General features: G+C 38.3%; 1 protein-coding gene across 1 annotated transcript; it reads left to right on the forward strand.

Moving 5' to 3' along the window:
* The first annotated feature begins 245 nt into the window (after window positions 1-245).
* On the forward strand, window positions 246-11,598 carry LOC144972738 (alcohol dehydrogenase [acceptor]-like). Its single transcript, XM_078914323.1, has 3 exons — window positions 246-358; window positions 3,876-4,044; window positions 6,006-11,598. The coding sequence occupies exons 2-3, from the start codon at window positions 3,915-3,917 to the stop codon at window positions 7,727-7,729; spliced, it is 1,854 nt and encodes a 617-aa protein (XP_078770449.1). The 5' UTR covers window positions 246-358; window positions 3,876-3,914; the 3' UTR covers window positions 7,730-11,598.
* Window positions 11,599-15,565: the final 3,967 nt, after the last annotated feature.

Consider the following 15,565-nt stretch of genomic DNA (forward strand, 5'->3'; position numbering starts at 1 on the left):
TTAGGGTGAACAAGATATTATCTCTCCCCCCCCCCCTAAATAATGAAACTTTGCTTGAATGAATTTGTTCCATTAAAACCTCCTCAGACTTCTTTAGTCTCAAAAAGTTTGTAATATTAACCGGCTTTTTCCCCCCTTCTGAATATTCAATTTTCAGATGCTGATCCACCCTGGCATTGTGCCTTATTGGGGCGACGGGTCACATTTGTTTCAGCAATTGAAAACCTATCAGATCTTCGTGTTGCAAGTCACTGGTTCACAACTCACTGTTGTGTTGAGTGGTGTTTTTTTTTGTGTGCCTTTCTTTTATTGAAACGATTCCCTCGGCGAGAAACAGGCTGGTTACGTTAATTAAGAGGTAAGTGTAAAACGGTTTTATAGAATAATGAATGTTATTGGTTTGCTTTGTAAAGGGATAGAAAATCACTTTTTATCGATCTAAAGTCTTTAAAGTAGTCCTTCAGAGCCATTGGGCCTATGGAGCCGGAGTTTGTCCCGTTTTCTATAGCGTGAAACGGGCAATAGCAATTGCTTGCTATCCTTTGGATAGGACGCTAGTCTATTTCAAAGTACTTTCCCAAAGCAAGCATAAACACGTACTCCTCCCCCCCCTCTTTCTCTCTCTCTCTCTCTCTCTCTCTCTCTCTCTCTCTCTCTCTCTCTCACACACACAACCAACCAACCACACACACACACACACACACACGCACACACACACACACACACAAACACGGCGACTTCTAATTTTTGCAAGGGTAGGCTGGGTCGAAATGGCCGTGTGTATTGATGAAATCCGTCAGGGTAAAATACTCACCAGTCTTGTCCGCAGCGACGTTAACTTTATTCACTCCAAAAGACATTGGACCAACACCAGAAGAACCCAAGTTTGAGTCCTGATGTCGATATTTCTTCTTCTCATACAGCAAGAAACATATTGCTCCCCTCTTTCTGACACGGCACTGTGACTATTTCAAATCTGCCATTTGACAGAGAGACCTTAAAGACATATTTTCTCTCGATATGATTAAAAAAGGAAGTTCATTTATTCTATATTCTACCATTTTACTCATAAGAGTTGTTTAGACGAGCCAATAGCATATTGTTGCGTCACAACCTGCATTTTCGTCAAAAGATTTTCGGTTCGAGTTTTTAAAACCTGAGCATTTATATAGCGATATATCTCTAAACGTACTCAAAGCGCTTTACAACGGGTCGCTAGCCAAAAACAACACTTAAAACGAGACATGACGCATGGAAGGCGATATAATTTTTTTTCCAGAAAAAGGCAACGCTGCTATCAGCCACGGTACTCATTTTCCACTCGAGAAGGGTGAGAGAATGTGAGTAAAGAGCTTTTCCCTTTCCAATGACTTAACTATTCGGTACCCAAAGCGTGACTCGAACCTAGGACCTTTCGACCTCAAGAGAACACCATGGATATTTCATATTACTCGTAGTTTACCGGATATTCTTCTAAAATTGTTCGTCAGGAGAAGATTAAGAGGGAGCACATAAGATCAACGATTCAGTAACCAAGCCATCCAGCTGCTTCTGTTCTTGTTTATTGGGAGATATAGTTGAAAAAGTTAGCAAATCACATTGCTGTAACTTAAATCATACATTTCATTGAATAGGTCTTTCATCACATCTAAATCAAAGTCTCCCAATGTTTGTAACATTTTATAACATTATTATCAATTCAGAAAAGTGAGTGGATCAGGCAATTATGTTGATAATAACAAGAAAGGCCAATATGGAAAGCGTCCAGCATATCCACAAACACCAAGCTTAAAATATTTAACACTAATGTTAAAGCAGTCCTGCTCTATGGGTCTTGGTGAACCACCCTGACCACATCAGCCAAGATAGAAACTTTGACAAATACTCAGGTTGAAATGGTTTGACAAGGTGCCAAATGCGGACATTTGGACAAGAACAAACCAAGAACAAGTGGATGTCCAGGTCAGACACAGAAAGTGGCATACCCTGCGGAAAGAGCCCTGTAACATAACCAAGCAGGCTCTCGAATGGAGCCCACAGGGCAAGAGGAAACGGGTCGTCCAAAACAGACTTGGAGGAGAAGCCTTCGCCAAGATTTGAGCGTCTCCAATTTTACCTGGAGTGAGGCAAAGGTCTGTGTCAAGGACAGAAGAAGATGGAAGAGGGCTATTGAGGCCCTTTGCTCCGCCAGGAGACAAGAGGCATAAGTCAAAGTAATTCAAGTGAGTAGAAAAGTGCCAGAAGACAATAATGAATAATTATTATAAACCTCGAGCTCATATCGCATGAGATGTTTGCGCTAAATTATGTGTGCAGTATTATTATTGACGCTCCACTTATACTCTGCTGACATGATAAGGTCACATATCGATAATTGGGTCAAATTAAGTCAGTGACACTGTCAAAATATTCTTGACCAGAACGCTCATTTTTTAATTTGGGATTCGTTACTTTAGTTCAAAAAAGAAATGTTTAATTAACAAAAATAAGATTATGACTCGATAGATATTGTAACGACTCAGCTCAGACTCAATAATTTCAAATGTTATTAAATATCAACAATATGGTAATAGTGAATAATATCTAGAGCGTCTCAGCTCGGACGAAGCTTTTCTGTAACGTTCTAAACATGAAACGTTTTCTTACCTTTCCTAAGAAACAAAAAAGGCCCTAAAAGTTCGCACACCCAACATTCATACTCACACCCAACATATGCACAACACAATCACAATATGCGTAACGCTAAAATCCAACAACTCCATCATATTCACACACAGCCAAACAACTACAAACATGCTAAATATATAGCAACAAACGGCTTTTTGGCCTTCTGTAAAATTTGACAAAGAATGTACAAGGAGGTTAGCCTTTGAGACATTTGGCAATTGGAGATGTGGATGTATAGAAGAATGTTGAGGTTATCATGGACAGACAAGTATACGAACGAGGAAGTGTTGACGAAGGTGAGAAAAGGAAGAATATTGATAGACCATCAGAAAGTGTGGAGAAGAGACGGAATATAAAAGTTGGTAACATCTGGGTGATCGAAGGAAAGAGAGCTAGAGAAAGACAGAAAATGACATATCTAAATAACCTAAAATGGCCAAAAGTGATTTTAAAAGCAACGCAGACTTCATGCGCACCCCAGAGTGAGGATCGTGATATGTGGAGACAGCTGACCGGCAACGTGCTCAAGAGTACAAGCCACAATGGATGATAAACATGTGTTTTTTTCCCCGATATGAACCTTTTGTCTTAAGATGGCTGGCCTATTTTCATTCTATGAAGGGCTCCAACGACTTGAGGATGATGGTTCCTAAAATTAATAGATCGGGTTGTTCCCTCTATCATCACTGACAAGTTCCTCTAGAACTTCTCTCCATATTATGGTATTTCATATTTCATAGGTCTTTACAACAATTTTCTGCTTTTTCATTGATGCAATCTTTTGAGTTATAGACGTCTATGTTGTTTTTCTTCTTCTACCGATTCATCAGTTTTTTGAAAACACTAGAGCTGGGTTGATCTTACGAATGTTTTAAATACTGTGACACCTCTCATCCAAACATTCTTCCTTTGCCTCAATTTAATTCAAATAGTACTGTCCGTTATCCAATTTCTCATCTTCTGAAAGTCAAACTACGATGATTTATCCTTTCAATACCTTAACAAGAAATAGCATTGACATGATCTTAATAAATCACATTTCTTTATTATTATGACAAAATCGACATTAATCGTATTTAACTCTTTGTCGATAAATTTTTTAAAGTAGTTGACAGAACTGGGGATTTTAAAAAGTTTGTTTTGAATTGAATGCCATTTCAACTATTAAGTATACTATTGAGACGAATTGAAATTTTTCAATGTTTCAGATTATTTTGCCGTTACAATTGTCATAACTGATTTCCACCATGAGATCACACAAGACAGTCACCAGTTTCTTGGTAGTTCTGATCAGCATCATTATTGTACAACAATTCTTTATAAGTCAACCATCTCTTCTGAAAGACACGCCTAACATGACGTATGACTACATAATAGGTAAGATAAAACGTACTTAGCTGCTAAAAAGCTGTGGAATGTAAACAGGAATGAACAGAAATAAATATAATAACTTCAACCCCGCCCCTTCACTAAAAAAAAATTAATTAAAACCCAAACACAGAACGTTTTGTGGTTAAAAAAAAAGCCCTTTTCGACCAAAAACAAAAACTCTGAAACAAAACATTAATACATCACTTAGATACTATCCAGAGAGGCGGCCGAAAAAGTCTAGTCTGCACGCACGATATTGAAACATACGGAGATCGTACGTGCCAAAAAGATGTGCTAACTACTTTTCTGTCGTCTGTCTGGACATTTGTTTTTCCGAGATCGTAGATGCCGACATATAAACGGCAGTGGGAGGTGAGTGACTCAATGATATTGAAGACACAGGATGTGACCATTCTTATTTTTTTCCAATAAGAATATTCATGTTTCTGATTGCTTGGAAAAAAGAAAATCTCAGAAATGTACGCCGAAGCTCCGAAGTTGATCCAATTAACCGGCAAGGGTTTCGATTAACCAGTACAAATCATATAGTAAAAATTATGCCACATACAGATCGCTACAATTGAGCGGCTATTCCGATAAAGCGACGTTTCAGATATCGCTTTGACTGTATAAACATTTTGACTGAAATATAGGCCAATAAAAGTTTGCTTGTTGATAAAAAGAGATTAAAATTGAGATTAAATTTCAACCAAAAATAATTTTATTCTCTATTATGTATCAAAACCATTGTGCGATTTTGTTGTATTTCCTCTCTACACAGAGCTAACATTTGAAGCGATTTGCTTCCTTGATCTCTAAGTCAACAAAATAGCAATATGGCTACTGTTTTTAGAGCAACCTCTTGTTGTTGGCAGCTGTTCATCATCGACATAAAAAATATTTTCATAAATTATCATAAAAGGCTTTGGTTACTAAGAATATAAGCTTAATATATTGGCGTTATTCAAAATAATAAAAATTAAAATAAATTAATAAAGAAAATTTAAAAAAAACAACAAAAAAAACAAAACAAAGCAAACCCAACCCATCCCCTCCGCCAACCCCCCCCCCCCCCCCCCCCCCCCCAGCAAACTTGACTTGACTTGACTTAGATGCCTTTCGCGTCTCGACCGAAAGATCGGGTCGCCTTGGCTGTTTCCAGTATTTCCTGTGTGAGGTGTCTCCAATATTGCCGGTCCTCTGCTAGGGTTCTCAGATTTTCAAGGTCCCCTGCCGTTATGAGACTAATGCTTTGTCCCAGCAAACCAATAAAGAAAATCCCCAAACAAACAAAAATAACACAAACCAAACAATACAATATAAACAAAAAAAAAAAGCAAATAAAGAAAAAAAACAAAAACCTAAACAAAAACAAAACATAATTAAAAAAAAAAAAAAAAAAAAAACAACAAAATATAAAATAAAACAAAACAACAATCAAAAAAAAAAAAAAAACCAGCTAAAAAAAATCAAACAAGATATAATTTAAACAAAAGCCGTGTGTCTTTTTTCTAGTCGTCAGGAGTGAACAAGGAACGCCATTCCTGTTGATCGCATGAATTAATATATTTTGAAGAACAAAGTTCTGATCAACACTTTTGTAAGAGAGAAAAAAAATAATTTATGTGTTTTAACCCAATTGCCAATGTAGGGCCGTGTCATTAGTCATGCAAGAATTAAAACAAATCGAAACAACAAGATCATTTGCGCATTCATTAATAAAACCATAATATTATCATAAATATTGGTGATTATCCATTAAATAAAAGTAATCCCATAAGGATGAATTCTATGATCAATAGGAGGTTTTTGAATTTCTCTCTCGATCATGGTGTATTATCATCATCATCATCATCATCATCATCATCATCATCATCATCATCATCATCATCATCATCATCATCATCGTCATCATATTAATCAAACAGAAATACATTAAATTACATCTATATTATTTCCATTTTCAGTCGGAGCTGGTTCTGCTGGATCCGTCGTAGCCAATCGTTTGTCAGAAGACGGTAACGTTACCGTTTTATTATTAGAAGCAGGAGGAGATGACCGTGGGCGACTCAAAGTACAAATACCAGCGCTTTCCACTGACCTTTGGAATTCTGATATCGACTGGATTTACCACACAGAACCAAAACAAGGTGTGATGGATGGATTTGTAGATGGTCGATCCTTCTGGCCGAGAGGGAAAGTTTTGGGTGGAACTAGTTCTATTAATATGTTGGTCTATGCTCGAGGTTCCAAACACGACTATGACCGATGGGCGAATTACACTGGGGATCAAACCTGGGATTACAGGCATGTTTTGTCCTATTTCAAAAAGAGCGAGGGTGTTGTTGAAGACAGTTTGAAAGAGTCGCCATACCATAACACAGACGGACCGATGCCTATATCGGTCACCCCCAAAAATATTCTTCCTCTTAATGGTAAAATAATTGAAGCATTTCAAGAACTTGGACACTCTTTGAATATGGATTATAACGGTGAAAATTTGGAAGGTATTGCGTACAGTCAGGTTAATATACTAAAAGGAGAACGATTTAGTTCCTCAAGGTCTTTCATTCACCCAGCTTTATCTCGGGATAATTTTGATGTTGTTATTAATGGGCATGTCACCAAGATTCATATCGAAAACAATATAGCCCAAGGTGTTACTCTTATAAAAAACAATAAAATCATAACAGTTAAGGCTCGAAAAGAAATAATTTTATCAGCTGGCTCTATTGGATCAGCCCAACTTCTAATGCTATCTGGCATTGGACCGAAAAGCCACCTGGAAGACCTCGGAATACCAGTCATACGGGATCTTCCTGTTGGTCAAAACCTACAGGACCATGTCACTCATCCGGTACCATTCTCAATTGACGAGCCAATTTCTGTTGTTTCAAAAATTAGATCGGATCCTTTTGTATTTCTTCGCCACGGTTTCTCCTATGTTTTTGACTATATATTTTACCGTACTGGAATCTTAAGCCTCAATAATTTTCAGACTCTTTTGTATACCGACTCGAAGTTAAACACCGACAACAACAATAACACTCGAAGCTGGCCAGATCTCCAAATTTACTTCTCGGCCTCAACGTGTCCAGACTTTATCCTTAAAGGAGCCAACTTAAAGGATTCTCTTATCCGGGAACTTTCTCAAGAACGAAACAAACCCATTTTTGGCTGGACTTGTTTTCCTGCTCTCATTCGCCCAAAAAGTGTCGGGAACATTACGCTCCGAAGTTCGAATCCAATGGTTCATCCCATCATTCAAGCAAATTACTTTGACCACCCAGATGACTTGAAAGTTATGATCGCCGGGGCAGAGGAGTGCATCAAGGGCAGTCGAACAGAAACTATGAGACGTATCGGTACCAGATTGACTGACAAAAAACCTCCGAAAGAGTGTCAAAAGTACGCAATGGAGTCTCGAGAATATTGGGCGTGCATGATAAAGCTCACACCATTCACAGTCTACCATCCTGTGGGAACTTGTAAAATGGGGTCACCCGATGACCCTACGACTGTAGTAGATACTAAGTTGAGGGTCAAGGGCGTGGAAGGCCTTAGGGTGGTGGATGCGTCCATTATGCCCTTTATAGTTTCCAGTAATACGCACGCACCAACTGTTATGATAGGTGAGAAGGGGGCTGATATAATCAAGGGAAGAGAGCCATTACCACCTACTAAAGTGTAAAATGTTGCCGCTTAAAGTTCCAAAGGCAAATAAGCCCAGATGGAATTGAATTGAAGCTCTCATCTATAAAACAATGATAAAAAGTGTGTGGTGTTTCGCCATTCCCCTTTGTCAGCAAGTGAGGCAATGGGTCAATACATAACTCTCAGTGATGACGTGTCGTTCCGGAACTTAGTTTTATTGGCTAATTTAAATTTTGAAAAAATATAAAACTCCCTTTATTCATCCAATAGAGAAAATTTGTCACTAGTTTCTATTTCAAGGGAAGACTAAAATAACCCAGGCGTCAGCGCCGCAAATTGAGATAGAGCAAGGTGACTTGTTCAAGGCCACAAAGCGCAGCGGCGGGTGATCGAACTTCCTTTCAGGTACGAAGCAAAGACCGCACTGCTGAGCCACGCTGCACCCAAACTATCCACTGTATTGTTGATAAATGAGAAACCCGAAAGATTCACATAATTTGTCATGTCTCATTCATATTTCAAGCTCTATTTGTTCTACGCCATAAGGTTTACATTATTCGACCTTGGCAATTAAAATGGGCTTAAATTCAGTTTAGGTAGCTCAGTGAGACGCAAAGGAACTTTTTCGATATAAAGCGCAGTGGAGACTATTTTCTGACCTCCCTATACGCCCAGCAGTGATTAGATGGTTAGTTTTGTCAGGTCTGTTGGAAAGAACTTTGTAACAATACATCGTTCTGTCCAAATGCGAGCAAACAATTGCTGCTGTTCATTTAATACCAACACCGGGATAAACTTTAGTTCCATGGACCTTATGTCTGACGGACTTATTGAATTTGTTTTGATTATTGTATTTTGTTATTTGATGATTAGAAATCAAATCCCTAATAAGTTATAATATAGACAGGTAGATACGAGGCCCCGCGTTAAGCGTTAATGCTGGTTTACGTAAAATTAAATGGACTGTAATAATGGCCTACATTAGCACATCTATCGCTAGTTACTATACTCGGCTTCACATTAGTTGAAGAGGGACAAAATAAAACTCGGTACTCGGTACCAGTTTCCGTTCCGTTACTTGCGAGTCGCGAGTTACTCTGAGGATTCGAAATATCTCTAAAATATTTAATGTCGCTGTCATAGTTTTGTGTCATGGATTTCATGGTATTCAATTATATATTATATTTTGTCAAAGATAGGGATACTCCTATAAAAATATTTCATGATTTCCTTATTGGGCAGGGCATAAAATAATACAGACTCACAGAGCCGGGAAATATCTCCAATATTTTCTTGTTATCCTATGAATATGACATCTTAACAAAGGGGAAATTCAGTTCTGTGAACGAATGAATCATTTAATACGTATGCAATAAGCCACAATATCAAAATACTCAAACTATTGGATGGGTACTTTAAATTATACTCGACTTCAATTGGTTCAAAACATAGTACAATATAGGATTCTTTCACGGGTTTGGATTTACTAAATAAGTTATTTTTATCGCGCCAAATAACTCACGAGCTTGCGAATATATAAAATCCAAACCCGTGAAAGAATACCTTTATTTCGCCCCTCTTAAATATTTCATAACCATTAAGTTGTAAAAACGCTTCATTTTTCAATGAATTCACGTCATCTGTAGTGTGAAGTGATAATTTAATTCAGGAAAAGATTGGCTTATAGATCATCAAAATATATCAGACAATACTTGGAACTCCATATTTTTTTCGCCGTTCGCCAATTCCTCAATCGACCCACCCCTGCAAGATATTGATATCACAATATCAAAACATTGCTTATTACTAAGACAATTTTATTTGTTTGACATAAGAAAGAAGCAAATAATTTTCACATAAAAAGAAGTGAGGCAATGGGTCAATACATAACTCTCAGTGATGACGTGTCGTTCCGGAACTTAGTTTTATTGGCTAATTTAAATTTTCCTTTGATGGATTGAAATCAACTTTTAATCTAGAATTGAAAGACTCCGACAGTAAACGCAGAATCCTTTTGAATTAGGTCAAACGTGACAGTTCAGATTGACTGTAACGGTTCGGGCCGCTCCCAGAGAGTCGGTAGAGTCCGATTCGTCAACATAAAGAAAAGACTAGGAGAAAGAAGAAAGAGGGAACTCGTTGATAAGTTCCATGGGAGTGGGAGATCAGGCCAGTGCACTGAGCCTAGCCTGAATAGAGGAAAGAGAAATAAGGAGAAGCCCGTGTTTCACGGCTAGACAATGGTAACAATAATAAAATAAAGAATATCAAGATTAACAAACACGATACATTTATAACGGAAACTAAGTTACATCTACAACACAGCTCTACTTATCCATTCATCCTACTTGTCTCTCTCCTGACATCCACGAAAAAGGAACACCAATATAATGAAACAAAACACAACCGCTGGAATGGCGGTATTGTGTTCAGCTAACCACAACTTAAAGAACACCCTCTGATTTCCCGCGCCTCGCTTTATATACGATGGTTTGAACCCTCTGATTGGGTGGTTGAGGTGTTCAGAAAATCTAGCAGCTGGTTCGGGGTATGTTTTAGCAACCAATGCCAGGGCACCCCCTCCCCCTAATGAGGAAAGACCCCTGTGAGGGTTGAAATGGAAAAAGGAATGAAGACCCAACAAGGTTTAAGTGAAATATGATAATAAAAGAGGGGACCCCTAAGGATCAAATAAAAATAGCAGAAAAGAACCCTTATAAGGGTAAATTGAAATATTGGTAGAAACCTGTTGAGGGTTAAATGAAATATGATAAACATATCATGTAAATAAAAATAATCCTCTATTTAATAGAAAATGACAATGTTTCTCAATGGTGGAAAAGTTACACCGAGGTCGAGTGAACTTTCTGGAAAAGAATGCAATAGGTTTGAACGTGTCTTCAAATTCTTGAAGCAACACTGCCCCGGCTCCCAGATCAGATTCATCACATGCCAATATGAAATCTTTATTATAGTCAGGACTTCTGAGTACTGGTGCGCTTCCCAGGAACAGTTTAAGGGCACTAAACCCTTGTTGCACTCCTCCCCCAACTGAAAAACAACATTTTTTCAGTATATGTGTCATTGGTGCAGCGATGGGGGAGAAGTGGGGACAGAGCCGGCGATAGTAGCCCACCATTCCGAGGAACCGCATCAATTCTCTTCTATTTCTAGACATAGAGCAATTCATCACAGGTGAAATCTTGGCTGAGTTTGGTCTGACGCGTCCATTACCAAGTTCATGTCCCAGGTAGGTCACTGTATCACTCCCAATTGTCAATTTGTCCATCTTGATAACGAGATTGTGGTTATCCAGTATTTTGAAAACGGCCTCCAAATGTGACAGGTGAATCTCCCACGTCTGAGAAAAGACGACGATGCTGTCAATGCAAACCGCTGCGAAATTCTCCAGTCCACACAATATGGTATTACGGCGGAGCTGAAATGTGGCTGGTGCTCCGACGAGGCTAAACGGCACGACGTTAAATTGAAAGAGCCCAATTGGGGTGATGAGGGCTGTCTTGAGTCATAGTGGATAGGGACTTGATGATACACGGATTTTAAGTCAAGGGTGCTTAAAAGCTTGGCTGTTATCGATGATGTCATCAATCCTCGGAATTGGGTATTGATGAGGAAAAGAAATTTCATTAAGTCTACGTTTGTCAATTATGAGTCTCCAGCTTTCCAGCTTTGTCTGATTAGTAGGGATGAAAACAGGAGACTCTGTCAGGAGCGGTTGCTGGTTGTTTATTTAAGGCTGCATGAATCGAAAATACATTCTCTCACCGTACTCGGGTGTACAATAAGTACCTGGTCGGAAACAGTGCTGTCTGTGTCGGAGAAAAATGTCCTGTCCCCCAACAGACATTATGTCTCGTCTTTCATGTTGCTATTGGCTTAGGATCACTTTTAAGTGATAAGAGCACACTGGATGGATATTGCGCTTCATCAATATTCTATTGGGTTTGTTTTTTAGAATGTGTGTGTATTATTGTGTATAAATGTGAGTAGGGGGGCATGTGTAGTTTGAATTTTAAAAAGGTATACTCATGTAATTGGCATTTACGATGGGCCTATGTAAAGGAGGTCCATTTGTCGACCTTCCTCTAATCTAAAGCAAACTTGTTTATATATCAACCGATCTCTGAAGTTGTCCATGGATCCTATCATTATCATAGTATCCGTATGGATCGTGACACAGGTCAGTGCATTGAGATTTGTGAATATCATAACACCAGCAATTAGACAGTCATATGAAGTTTCTTCCTTTGAATATCAATGGTGATAATAGTCAAAATCTAATCGATTGAAAAGAAAATACAACATCAATGCACCACATATCTACTCAAAAGACAATAACATAACAACAAGTTGAACTGGGATCCTTATTTATAGCATCATGGGGTGAATGATTTGTGTAATATTCTTATTGATTATTAATATCCATATAAGCAAAACGAATATCAATAAAATCTATATTTAATTTATTGTAATTTTCTTCATCCGTATGTTCTGAATAAAACAAACCTGTCTTTCCAATGATAACACTGAAATGATTCTTATTTTTCCCAGGGTGTTCAGAACTAAATTGGCCGGCCTGACCTAATTATTTTAACGGGAAAGAGCATTAGTTGTTGGGGGGGGGGGGGGGGTAACCGCAGTTTTAAAACAGAAGAAAACAGTCCTTTTATATTGAATAATAAGGCGGCCTGTGGTGTTATGACTCATTGGGGGCTTCCCATACCCTACCCTCACCTCATTGTCTTACATCCAAAGTATGTCCAAAGACAAACTCAGAGGGGGGAAAAACCCAATTATTTTTGAATCATTCATTGTAGCAAAGAGAGCAAGGGGTAAATTTTTATCCCAATCCTTTTTATTTTCAATCCTAAGAAGAATTTTAAAGAGTTTTATGATAAAGCTCTATAAAGTTTCATGTTTCAGGATGATAGACTGAAGAGAAGTATGTTTTATTTCTAAATCTTTTAAGGAGTTTTGCAATATTTTACTCTTAATATTGGTCCCTTGATCACTTCTGATTTCCAGAGGTATTCTAAACAATGTAAAATATTTATAGAGGCATTTTAGAACTGTTTTAGCTCTAATATTTCTTGGGCGCCACTGTCATGATTCGGGCCTCTCCCATTGGGTGGCCAATGCTCTGAGCCTAGCCTGAACAGAGGAAAGAGAAAGAAAGAGAAGCTCGTGCTTTACGGCAAGACGATGGTAACACTAATAAAAATAAGAAAATCAAGATCAACAAACACAAAACATTTATTACAGAAACTAAGTTACATCTCCAACATAAATAGGATTGGCACAGCTCTACTTATTCATTCATCCAGCTTGTCTCTCTCCTGACATCCACGAATAAGGAACAACACTATAATAAAATAAGACACGACCGCTGGAATGGCGCTATTGTGTTCAGCTCACCTAAACTTAAAGAACTCCCTCTTCTTTCCCGCGCCTCTCTTTATATAGTGATGGTTCGAACCCTCTGATTGGGTGGTCGAGGTTTTCAAAAAACCTAGCAACCCGAGGAGAGTATGGCCAACTCGGGACTCGTTCGGGCCATGTCCTAGCAACCAGAGCCAGGGCAAAACAGTGAGACTGAAACATCTCTGCATTGTAGGTTGGTGTGTTATTGCACGTAAGTCGGTTTCCTTGTTGCTGTGTTCATTCGTTAGATTTTGTTGATTTCCGGTTGCTTGCTGAACCGTGTATTATTGATAACATTCTAGAACAAATGAAGGTACAGTTATGACAAGTTGAGCCTTGAAACATTAATCCTAGATGTTTTGTGCGGCTATGTGGTCTTGTGGTATGACACTCGCTTTCGGATCGGAAGGTCCTGGGTTCGAGCCTCGCGCTCGGCGCATATTTGAGTCCTTGGAAAAGCTCTTTACTCACTTTCTCTCACCGTACTCAGGTTTAAAATGAGTACCTGGTCGTTAACAGCGTTGTCTTTGTCCGAAAAATTGTAATATCGCCTAACAGGCGGCATGTCCCGTCCTATATGTTAAATGTTGCTGTTGACCAGGGACCCCTTGTAAAGCGCTTTGAGCATATTTAGTGGATATTGCGCTATATAAAGCTCAATTTTAATTTTTTAAAATTTTAATAGTTGTGTCAGACATATATGACTGTCATCATTGGGGCTTGGACTTGACATGATGGTAAGTTGGTTTTTTAATTCCCGCATAGAACGGAACTTATATTGTTATGTCCCTGCAAATCAGTTTGATTATCATAGTGTGGAAGGCTTGATGTGCGATTGTGAATGGTAATTGTTATTACCTTGTAGGGGGGGGGGGGGGGGCGGCAGCAGAAGATTCACGTCAGGTACAGTGGCGAACCTGGATCTCTGGACTTCGTTGGTCTTTTGTGGACGAATTTCTTGAACAGCTGTATTGGACTGATTGACTCAACGTTTCTGTTTTCGTTCTGATTTGAGAATATTTTTGGCCTTACTGATCTATAATTTGGGTTTGAAGTATTTTTCTCAGTGCAAAAATTCCTCAAAATATCCTCAACGTCGATCTCTTCCAAATAATTCGCCATTCTCGAACAGTTTTTTCCTTCGACTGCCAGTTTACCTTAAGGTTTATCTTATTTTAAGTCAATAAACATTCTGCAATCGTTGAATACATTTTTTATTCAACGCGTTCAAAGAATTATTCAACGATTGCGTATTTACTAATGGATAAGAGGGTTTTCCAACGGGAGAAGTGGAACAGTTTGAACATTTTAACTGAAAAAAATTGCTAAAGATATTAATGCATTTGAAAATGCCCTTGATTGGGAACTTTTACTTTAAAATGATCTGAGCATTCAATTGTCATTAAAAAGAATGGATATTAAAAGAACATTCTTCTATGACTTTATCTGTTGACTCTCTGTTTGACATTTTTATCTCAAAGAATATGCAAATGTGTAATGTAAAATATATTGTTACTCGTGTTTTAAGGGCATAATTTAAGGAACACTTCGTCCATTTGAGCCAGTTAAAAGCTGTACTCTGGAAAGACACATATTAAACAATTTGGGAATAAAACTCATCCTTCAAATACCGATCGATTTAAATGACTCTCATCTTGGCAAAAATTCTCAAACCTGGGAATTTGCGAGGTCTTTCTTTAGTATCAGGTTTGAGAGTTTTTGCCAAGATGGAGGTCATTTAAATCAGTCGATGCTTGAAGGGCGAGTTTTCTTGCTTAATTTTTAAAGTCATGATTTTCCAGAGTCCGACATTTAACTGCTTAAATCTCTAATACTGAAATGCTATGGTATGATATTAGGATAAGACTTTTTCCACAAAGATATTTTAAAAAAAGATGGATTTTTACATATATGAGGTCCATCTCCTCAATCCGATATCATGTTGGAGTAAAACAAATGCTACCTGTTTTGTTGCTTTAAAAAATAAACTACATTCAGTTTCTTAAATGAACTTGAGCTTTAAAATTTGAGCTTTTATATTGCGCAATATCCACTAAACGTGCTCAAAGTGCTTTACAAGGGGTCCCTGGCCAACAGCAACATGTAACATGTACGCCTGTTAGGCGATATTACCATTTTTTTCGGACAAAGACAACGCTGTTAACGGCCAGGTACTCATTCTACCCCTGAGTACGGTGAGAGAATGTAAGTAAAGAGCCTTTTCCCATGACTCAACTATGCGCCGAGTGAGGCTCGAACCCAGGACCTTCTGATCCGAAAGCGAGTTTCATACCACAAGACCACATAGCCGCACAATATGGAGGTCAAGGGGAAAAGGGTAAATCAAATGTATTATAATTCATTTTCAAACTACAGTTTTCAGTTTTTTGTCCACACTGACATAATGTGTTAAGGTGGCGTTACACACACC

The sequence above is a fragment of the Berghia stephanieae genome, chromosome 5 (assembly GCF_034508935.2).
Source record: "Berghia stephanieae isolate SIO BIC M18660-M18661 chromosome 5, UCSD_Bste_1.3, whole genome shotgun sequence".
Lineage (NCBI taxonomy): Eukaryota > Metazoa > Mollusca > Gastropoda > Nudibranchia > Aeolidiidae > Berghia > Berghia stephanieae.